This window comes from Equus asinus, chromosome 12 (assembly GCF_041296235.1).
Source record: "Equus asinus isolate D_3611 breed Donkey chromosome 12, EquAss-T2T_v2, whole genome shotgun sequence".
Taxonomy (NCBI): Eukaryota; Metazoa; Chordata; class Mammalia; order Perissodactyla; family Equidae; genus Equus; species Equus asinus.
In genome coordinates this window covers 24446192-24457382 of record NC_091801.1, presented here as the reverse complement: position 1 = coordinate 24457382, position 11191 = coordinate 24446192, and the positions used below count along the sequence as shown (strand labels likewise).

General features: G+C 34.3%; 1 protein-coding gene across 1 annotated transcript; it reads left to right on the top strand.

Annotated features, from left to right (window-relative positions):
- Positions 1 to 3609: 3609 nt before the first annotated feature.
- Positions 3610 to 4056, top strand: LOC106841622 (small integral membrane protein 15-like). The gene is made up of 2 exons (XM_014857717.1): positions 3610 to 3801; positions 4024 to 4056. Exons 1-2 carry the CDS (start codon positions 3610 to 3612, stop codon positions 4054 to 4056), a joined length of 225 nt encoding a protein of 74 aa, XP_014713203.1.
- Positions 4057 to 11191: the final 7135 nt, after the last annotated feature.

Here is an 11191-nt window from a genome sequence, read left to right as displayed (position 1 = left end):
AGTAATGAGTCCAACAAAGGCTTCTTTGCTACTGAAAACCATGCTGCAGTGAACATTCTCACACATATTCCTTTGTAACACCTGTGTGAGAGAGTTATTTAGTTCAATGAATATGCATTAAGCATCTAATAAGTGTCATACACTGTTCTAGGCATGAAGAATATGTCAGTCAACAAAAGAAAATCCTTGGCCTCAGGGAGTTCATGTTCTAGTGGTTTTTCTGTAAATAATATATCCAGGAAAGAGACCGCTGGTGACTTCCTAGTATACACGTTCTTAATTTCATTGTTAGAATTCCCTCTGAAATAGTTTCACCAAGTTAAAAATATGAATACTGTATGTATACCCTTGCTCTTCTGCCCCAAATCTGGTTGACACAGGGAATCCCACAACTAATATTTGACAACCTGATAGAAATAAAATGGCATATCGTTTCTCTGGTTTCTAGAAAGTTTAGTATTTCGACACAGATGTCTAAGTCATGTGGCTTTACCACTTGTGTGAACTGCCTATTCGTATTTCCAATTTTTCTGCTTTCTTTTTTTATTTTTAAGCATTTAAAAGATTATTTTTTCTGAAAATAAGGAAGATGGGGAGAAAAGCTGGAGAAAACACACCAGACCCAAAATAAGAAGGCAGGAAACAAATAATACATAGATAATAGTGCTCAATGAAATAGAGGATAACAACCACCGTAAAAACTCTACGCATATGACATTAAATAAAAAGATTCTTTGGAAAAAAGTACATCAAGTAGACAAAAGTTTGGTGGGATGTGACCTATATAACAGAAAGAAGATACACATTAAAAAAAATTCAGAATAAGGAAAGAAAATCAACTAGAGATACAATAGTGATTATAAAAATTGTAAACTATACATCAAAAAATTTGGAAAACTAGATGAAATGTTAAAATTTTGGGAAGAATATAATATGTCAAGTTATTACAAAAACAGATAAAACTTTTAATATACAAATTTCTATTAAATAAAAATTAAAATGAGGATTTAGAGCAAAAAACAAAGAAAAACAAGCCCATATGTCTTGAGAGGTAACTTCTAACAGGTTGTTAATGAAGAGATTTACAAGTTGTTATAGAAAATATATACTTTTTTTTCTGAGGAATATTGGCCCTGAGCTAACACCTGTGCCAATCTTCCTCTCTTTTGTTTGTGGGATGCTGCCACAGCATGGCTTGATGAAGAGTGTATAGATCCATGCCCAGGATCCAAACCTGCGAACCCCAGGCTACTGAAGCAGAGCACTCAACTTAACGACTACGCCACCACGCCAGTCCCTAGATGATATTTTTAAAAAGGAAAATTGGATATCACATTTAATGAGGCTAGCCAAATCATTTATTTCAAAATCAACAGGGATAGTATATTAAAAGAATATACAAGTTAAAAAAAACTCACCAATCCCATTTTTGTCCATGAGGAATTAACTGCTGTGAGAATTACTCTCCCTACGAAACCAAAAAAAAAAAAAAACAGCTAAACTATATGAAAACAGAAAAGGTCTGCAATCTCCAAGGAAAGGGAAAAATGAGGTAAGTGCTATCACTGAACTCCCAGATGTAGTTTCCAGCATGCGGCATAGAGAATTGAAACCAAAACAGAGCTCAGTAGTCTCCCTGTGTTGAGCAGACAGTGACTAGAATTCAGGAAACCAAGCAGCCTAGAACTGTGGGAACACGTACTTGAGAGGAGAGGTCTACACAGAGAAATAGTTCTACAAGTCTGCAGAGGAATCTCTTTGAGATGTCAGCTGAGTACTACTCTGTGTATACAAGAGATCATGATAAAACCACCAGAAAGCAGTAAACTGAACAATCTCCTGGGCTTTACATAAGGTTGTGAGTAGTCTGTGCTGCCACCAGCCACAGTGAAGAGACCTCATAAGAATGGGGCATTAGACAGAGTTCTCATGAATTGAGTCGTGCTTTCATAGTGAAACCAACTGAACACCAGGGAAAAATAGGTTGCTTTCAACTAAGACTAACAAAACATAATAGAAATCCTTGAAAAACTCAAACAGATCCCAGGTAACTTAACTGCATGCCAGAACAAGGCCAAATGTTCTTCAAAGGAACACAAAAATATCCAGCATGAATGAGAGAATCTAGATTACAATAAAAAATTACCAGGCAAGCAAAGAAGCAGAATAGCATGATCCATGTTATTAATATGATCCATATTATTATAACATGATCTAAGACTGAGATTAAATTCAGTCAATAAAGCAAAGTCAGAAAGAAGAGAGGTAATGGGATTAGCAGAAAAGGATGTTGATACTGTTATTATAAATTTGCTTCCTAGGATCAAGAAGGTAAAGGAAAATATGAACAGGATAAGGAGAGGAAAAGAAAATATGACAAAGACAAAAATGTAACTTCTAAACTTGAAAAATAAAAAATATAAAATTAGCGACTGCAGCAGATTAGACACTACAAAAGGAAAGATAAGTGAACTAAAAGACAAAGCAATAAAATCTATACAAATGAAGCAAATAAAATGGAAATCATCAGTGACCTGTGAAACAACATCAAGCAGTCAAACATAGCGTAAGTGGAGATTTAGAATGAAGAGTAGGAGTAACAGGAAAAAAATTTAAGAAATAGTGACCGAAATTTTTCCAAATTTGATGAAAACTATAAATCCACAGATTCAAGAAGCTCCGCAAGGCCAAAACAGAATAAATATGAATAAAACCATACAAATCAGAGCTCAAATTATGCTAAAGAAAAAACTTAAAAGTAGCCAAACAAGAATGTATTTTATACACAGAAACAAAGATAAGCACAACAGACTTCTCATCAGAAATGATGCAAGCTAAAAACACAGCGCAACTTTAAAGTGCTGAAAACAAGAACAAACATTGTCAGTATAGAATTCTATGTCCAAGAAAGTCACATTTCAACAATAAAAGTGAACTTTCTTCCTGCTTCTAATTTGGAGTTGAACTGGGAGTAGGTATGTGTGCCTCAGGCCCAGGGCATGATGTAGGAGATGCTGGTAGCAAACCATTGCCATGTTTTGCCTTGTGCCCAATGGAGGTGGACACAATGCCAGCAGTGCAAGGCATGGCGTGGAAGGGTGGAGCTCAGATTTCCAAAGACCCTCTGCTCCATAAGCCCTGTCAGGTGCACTGTGGAATGAGGGACCCACACACGCATTTAGGCCAAAGGACAGAGACGAATGTAACCCCTATGGGCCAGGGGCTGTCTTGGGGGAGGGAAAGAAGAGGAAGCCAGGAGGGAAATTAAAGCCAGAGAGAGTGCAGATGGCAAGATTGCCACTACCTGCAGCTTCAGGAGCTAGATGGGGCTGGTCCACAGGTCAAGCTGTGTTGACCCCTTTTAGGTGGAAGAAGGAATATTTATTCCTGAAAGTGTGGGAGGCACTTTCATGTGGCCTTTCTTTCTGGGCATTTATGTCCAAAATTATGATTCACAGGAGAATTTAAACCTTCCCTCAGAAGTGTACATCACTAAAGGAAAAACAAACAACCAATGCTCATCTGAAATTGTGATTGGCTCACTGATAATCACAGAACAAAGTTACAGATGCCTACTCAAGTAGGTGTTTCCCTAAGACCACTATAAAGATGTTTGACATAAAGGCTTGGGCTGAGTATGTTGGAGAATGGACAGCAAAGGACCCTTATGGTTTCCTTACAATAATGCATTTGGCCCTTACGCCACTGTTCCTAGGAAGTACCATACTCTCCAAGAAATTAGCCAAGATAATTGAAGCAAGGGAAAAGGATGAAAAAAGAAAGAAAAACACCAAGAAAAACTCACAGGGGCGAGCCCAATGGTGTAGGGGTTAAATTCGCACACTCTGCTTTGGCAGCCCAAGGTTTGCAGGTTCGGATCCCAGGCACAGACATACACCTCTCGTCAAGCCATGCTGTGGTGGCATCCCACATACAAAAATGGAAGAATATTGGAAACAGCTGTTAGCACAGGGACAAACTTCCTCACCAAAAAAAAAAAGAAGAAGAATTAAAAAGAAAAAAATCACAAAAGCCAAACAACTAAGAAAGGACTGAAGGAAAAAACAACCTCTTCATCTAGAGGAAATCTTGGAAAAATGCACTGTGGTTTTTCTTGTATTTTTATGACACTACTATTCAGTAAACAAAAGTGTAACCTTATGGAAGAAGCATGTTAGTAACTTTGAGTCTTGGGTGTAAAAGTTTGCTGGTGTCTGTTGACAGTCATTTAAATTAGCATTTACTATTCTACAAACTCTTTTTACTAGTTAGTCATTTGCCATTTGGGAGCCTATGTACAGAAATGAAAACATACTATGGAGAAAAATGAAGTTAGACTATGAATTCTATTCAAAAAATGGCTTAAACTGAGATCTTGTTCTGGAAAAAGAAAATTAGGAAGACAAAAGTCAGAATTGTCCTCTCTGAGGTAAAAAGTGTTTCAGCTTAAAATGATACAGAATATTAATTACATCTTGTATCATTATTATTTATTTCTTGGAATAGAATTATTCCTGGCTTTTAAAAAATAATATTAATCAATGAATACTTCTATTTTTTGCATTGTTTTTCTGATTTTTAACCTTTGAGATATTGGTAACATAATTACCTGACATTCTGCATTTTTTCTTCAGGGAAAGATTTGCCCTGAGCTAACATCTGTTGCCCATCTTCCTCTTTTCCTTTTTTCTCCCCAAAGCCCCAGTGCATGGTAGTATATCCCAGTTGTAAGTTGTTCTAGTTCTTCTGTGTGAGCTGCCATCAGAGCATGGCAAGTGACAGACGGGTGGTGTGGTGTGATTCATATGATTTTATAGAGAGTTCTGGATATAGCAAGTTTTGTACTTACAGAACTTTTATTTTCTTTCTTTGTTTTTTTTTGAGAAAGATTAGCTCTGAGCTAACTACTGTCAATCCTCCTCTTTTTGCTGAGGAAGCCTGGCCCTGAGCTGACATCCATGCCCGTCTTCCTCATCTTTATATGTGGGACTCCTACTGCAGCATGGCTTTTGCCAAGCGGTGCCATGTCTGCACTCGGGATCCGAACCAGTGAACCCCGGGCCGCTGAGAAGCAGAACGTGTGAACTTAGCCACTGCACCACTGGGCCAGCCCCAAAACTTTTATTTTCTTAGAGAAGACTTGTTGAGAAGAATAAAGCTATGATTTGAAGGTGACAGGAACAATTGCCAAACATCGTAGTAGCTTGGAATGAGTTAATTCTTGTTTATACTAAGTGAAATAGTTAAAATATCTTATCAGATGACTTGCTGATTACACAGATACCACTTTTGCCTTTTTTCTTTGTTTTACCCCGTGTGTTAGCGATGTCATATATTTGTTGCTCAAACAGTTTTAAAGTGAAAATTAAAACTTCAAGTCTCTTTTAAGGAATTCTTAAAAGTAACAATTAAGTCATACATCATAAGTGGTAAAGAAAGCCTTAAAGTTTGGAAAACTTTTGTTAGGCATCACAACAGTTGGAGTGAAAATAAATAAATTGTGTCAAAATAAGAATGTGTTAGAATTAAAAAGCTAAAGAATATTTCTCGCTCATGTTAAGTAGCATAACTAGAAGTTTTTACTATTAAACATGGCTTTTGTAAATGCATGGTCCAATAATTTTATTCACTGCCTCCTCTCTTTAATAGCTTATTAAGGTTTCACTCACCTCTAAGATAAGTTAAAAGTTATAAAAATTGTCCAATAGCAATAATTTAAAAAATGAAACTAGAGGCTGGCCCAATGGCCTAATGGTTAAGTATGGTGCCTCTACATCGGTGGCCCAAGTTCAGTTGCTGGGCACGGACCTACACCACTTATCAGCAGTCATGCTGTGGCAGAGACCCACATACAAAATAGAGGAAGATTAGCACAAATGTTAGTTCAGGGCAAATCTTCCTCAAGCAAAAAGAGGAAGATTGGCAATAGATGTTAGCTCAGGAGAAATCTTCATCAGGGAAAAAAATGAAACTAGATTTTTAAATTAATTTGATACTTTTTAAAAATATGAAAGTGACCTAAAAATTTGTTGAGAGAAACTAAAGATAAGAGGCACCATTGCCAGCAGACCTACACTACAAGAATGTTAAAGGAAACTTTTTAGGCTGAAGGATAAATGATACCAGGCGAAAATTTAGATGCATACAAAGAAATGAATAGCAATAGACATGGTAATATGTGAGAAAGTATAAAAGACATTTTTTCTCATTTAACTTGAAAAATAGTTGACAGTCTAAAGCACAAAGAATAACAATGTACTGTGAGATTTATACGATGTGAAATTAAAATATATGACAATAGCAGCAAAACAGATGGGATGGGGATATAGAAGTATACAGTTTGAAGGTTCTTACTCTATTATATAAAGTGGCATATTATTATTTGAAGAGAAATTGTAATAAAGTAAAAGAGTATATTATAAACCCCTAGCGACCTCTAAAAAGTAAAAAATAAAACAAAGAAGTATAGCTCATAAGCCAGTGATTTAGATAAAAGGAAATCCTAAAAATATTCAATTAATCCAAAGAAGGCAGGAATTTTTTTAAAGAAACTAGGATCGGATGTAACAAATAGCAAGATGTTAGATGTAAACCCAACCGTATTGATAATTACAATAACATAAAAGGCCTAAATACTCCAAATTTCTTGTTTACCAGAAACTGGCATTAAATATAAAAGCACAGATAGGTGACAAGTAAAATGATGAAAAAATTTATACCATATAATTGCTAAATCAAAAACTAAAAAGCTGGCATGATTATACTAATATCAAGCAAAGTAGATTTCAGAATAAGAGGTATTTCCAAAGATAAAGAGGGCTAGCGAATAATTATAAAGAGGCCAGTTAATTAATACATGACATACTAAATATGTATACACTTGATTACAAAACTTTAAAATACATAAAACATTGATACTACCTCAGAAATGAAAGAAGAAATAAACTCATTTATATTTGGAGATTTCTAAACTCATCTCTTGGTAATTGATAGAACAGCAAAAATAATCAATAATTATAGAAAATTGGAACAATGCTATCAGCTAAGTTTACTTATTTGATATTGATGGAATAGTCTACTCAACAACAGGAGAATATCTTTTCAAGGGCACATAAAACATTCACAAAGGTAGAAAACGTTGGGGGCCATAAAACAAGTCTCAATAAGTTTAAGGATTAAAATGATAGTTTATGCTCTCTAACAACAATGAGATTGACCAAGAATTCATTAGCAAAATATATCTGAAAAACCTATAAATATTTGGAAATTAAATATTACACTTTAAACACAAAAATCCATGGGTCAAAGAAAAAAATCACAAAGTAAATTATAAAATATTTTGCACTGAATAAGAAAGGAAATAGAAAAAGTCAAAATTTGTGGGAAATAGTTTAATCAGTGCTTTGAGGAAAATTTATAGAATTTAAAGCACGTATTCAAAAAGAAGAATTATCTAAAATCAGTGATCTAAGCTGTGATCATAAATTTCAATGATTATAAAGAAAATCATTGAAAGAAAAGCTGATGCTTTTAGAAAATCAATAAAACTGATCAAAACTCTGCCACATCGATGAAGAAAAAAAGAGGGAAGACTCAAAATTGAACTATCAAGAATGAAAGAGAAGTATCACCATCCATCCTATAAATATTAAAATGACAAGAAAATAACATGAGCAACTTTATGCCAGTAAAACTAGCAACAGATAGGGACCAGCCCCACGGCATAGTGGTCAAGTGCAGTGCACTTTGCTTTGGCGGCCCAGGTTTGAGGATTCAAATCCTGGGCACAGACCTATACCACTCATCAGCCATGCTGAGATGACAATCCACATTCAAAATAGAGGAAAATTGGCACAGATGTTAGTTCAGGGTTAATCTTCCTCAAGCAAAAAAAAGTATATATATAAGAGGAGGATTGGCAACAAATATTAGCTCAGAGAGAGTCTTCCACACAAACACAAAAATTAGCAACACATAAAATGGGCAAATTTCTTAACAGTCACAAAATCACACAATCAAGGAGAAATTAACAATGGGAATAGGCTCTCATGTATGTATTAACAAAATTGAATTCTTGGTTTAAAAAATAAACAAAATTCCAGATTCAGATGGCTTTAATGGTGAATTCTAGTAAATTTAAGTGAGAAATGAAAACAATACCATAGAAATTCTTTTCAAATGTAGACTAAGAGAGAATGCTCCCAACTCATTTTGAGGTTAGCAGTAACTGGGGAGCAAAACCAAACAGAGTCGGGTGGGGGAAGTAGAGATCATTCTCCTTCATAGATTTAGTTTCAAAAAAATCTTAACAAAATTTTAGCAAATCTAATCAAAAAATCAATAAAAAATTATAATGCATCATGACTAAGTGGGCTTTATCCCAGAAATGTAACTTTGATTCAACATTAGAAAATCAATCAATGTAACCCACCAAATTAATAGACTGAAAGACAAATTCTTTCATTATCTCAACAGATATAGGAAAACAATTGACAAATTTGATAAATATTTACAATAAAAACCCCAAACAAACTAGAAATGAAAGAGAACTTCCTCAACCTCATAAAGATAAAATATAAAAAATTGATGGCTGACATCATAGTTAATAGTAAAACATTGAGTGTTTCTTCCCCAGATTCACAAACAAAGCAAGATGTCTGCTCACATCACTTCTACTTAACATTATACTAAAGGTCCTACTCACTTGACTAAGGTAAGAAGAAGAAATAAAAGGCAAAATATTGAAAAGGAATTATGTCAAACTGTATTTGCAGACAACATGATCATATAAGTAGAAAATTATTAGGAATTTACTAAAAAAAAACCTAGTATCTTAACTGAGTTTATGAAGTTTCAAAGATACAGGATCAATATACAACAATTATATCTTCATGTACTAGCAACAAACAACTGAAAATTGAGATAAAATACTGATGCAATTTATAATAGCAAAAAAACCCATGACATATGCAAAGAGAAATTTAACAAAAATGTGAATATCTGTACATTGAAATCTATAAAAGAGAGCAGTTAAAGAGTATTTAAATAAATACTTTGCTTATGAATCCTAAGAGTCAATATTGTCAGGATATCAGATTTCCTCAAGTTAATCTACAGATTCAACGCAATAACAATCAAAATCCCAGTAGACTATTTTGGTGGAAAAAGCTGATTCTTAAAGTTATACAGAAATCTAAAATATCTAGACTATGCACAATAACTTTGCAAAACAGCAAAATTGAAAGACATACTACTTGACTTTAAACTTACTGTCAAACCACAGACATCAAAGTAGTACAGGGTTAGCATAGGGATGGATGTACGGATCAATGGAACAGAAGAGTCCAGAAATAGATCCACATATATATGGTCAATTTTGGAGAAAGTTATCACGATGATTCAAAGGGCTAAAGTACAATCTTTTTAACAAATGAGGCTGAAACGAATATTTTTGCAAAAGAACAATGAACCTTAACCCCTAGCTCACCTCAAATATAAAAATTCATTTAACATGCATCATACACTTAAATGTAAAACCAAAACCTATAAATTGTCTATAAGTAAAAATAAGAGATAAATCATAGACCGCGTTAGGCTAAGACTTTTAAATAAGACACAAAAAACACAAACCATAGATAAATGTGAATAAATTGGACTGTATCAAAATTAAAAACTTTTGCTCTTCAAGGCACTATAAAGAAAACTAAAAGGCAACCACAGATTGGGAAAATATATATTTAAAGATTTGTATACAGAATATAAAATTAACTCTTCATTCCACTTAAAAGAAGATATACAAATGACCAAAAAGCACATAAAAATGTTATCATTAGTCATTAGGGAAATGCAAATTATAAATACAATGAGAGTACAATGAGAGATAAAAAGTAGATTTAAAAATAGCACATCATGATACAATTTGGATTATTCCAGGTAAGCAAGGATGATTTAACATTAAAAAATGCTCAAAAATAACAAGAAAACCTCAGTAGATAAAGAAAAAGCAATTGTTAATTCCTACATAGGATAGAAAATTAAGATATGAATAATAAAACTAGGAAAAGAAAGGAATTCTTTAATTTAATAAAGGCTAGCTGCCAAAATTTTTACCAAACATATTTAACCAAAAAACAATAACAAAAAATAACCTTGAGCTTTTATGTTCTTTAAGACAAGGAACCAGATGAGTTTGATGAGTACCTTTAAGATAGGGAGCCAGATGAGCTTTCTCACCATTGATAAGACAGGGAGCTAGTTGAGGATGCTCACTATCTTTACTTTTGTTCAGCATGGTAGTGGTTAGTTCCTTGACAATGCAATTGGGAAAGAAAAGTGATGAGGCACGAAGGAAAAGACAAAAGAAATCATGATTTGAAGAATATTTGAGCGTCTTCATAGATACCCCAACAGAATGAGCAGACAAGCTAATACAATTCTTAAAGCCTAATTAGCCTGCAGTCTGATAAAAATCCCACCCCACCCTTTCTTTTGGCTTGTATTCACGGTCGAAATTGCAGAGGAAGATGGAATGCTATTAAACAAAAGGCAGGAGGAATTCATCTTGCGTTAAGCTTGGGTTCCCTCTGAAGGATTCCGAGGAGAGTCTAAGGGAAGCAGTATCAGTTCTGGATTGGCTGTTGTTTTTAAGGAGGAATTGAAAGAGGCAGGGATTAACTAGGGATTGGGTGCTGTCTCATGGTAAAGGTGGCTGCGCAATGGCGTATCTCCTGTAATTAATGAAACAAGCAAAGCAGATCTGGGACATCTTCGGAGAGAAAGTAGTAATCACTCAGAGCGGGTTCTTTAGGCGTTTTACAGCTGCAGCATGACCTTGGGAGATACAACTTGTTAACTTTATGGCTGACTTTATCTGTGTCTATCCTCCCGTTCTGATTAAGGGCAGGGCTGTCTTTTGCTGTTTCAGTTAGAGCTGATTTTCTCTCTTCAGCACTGGATAGTTTTTGACTCTTTCACGACTAAAAGAGGCCTTAGCAAGGTGGCAAGATAGAAGATGACTTTACAAATTCAATTGTTTTTCTCAATTTCACCAAAAACAAGTAAAAATGAAATTAAAGAAGTAAAATAGAAATTAAATATCATAAAAAATGGAGAATACACAAAAATGTTAAAACTCCATTTAATGACATGGAAGAACAGGTAAATAAATTATATTAAAAATATCTTTGTCTTG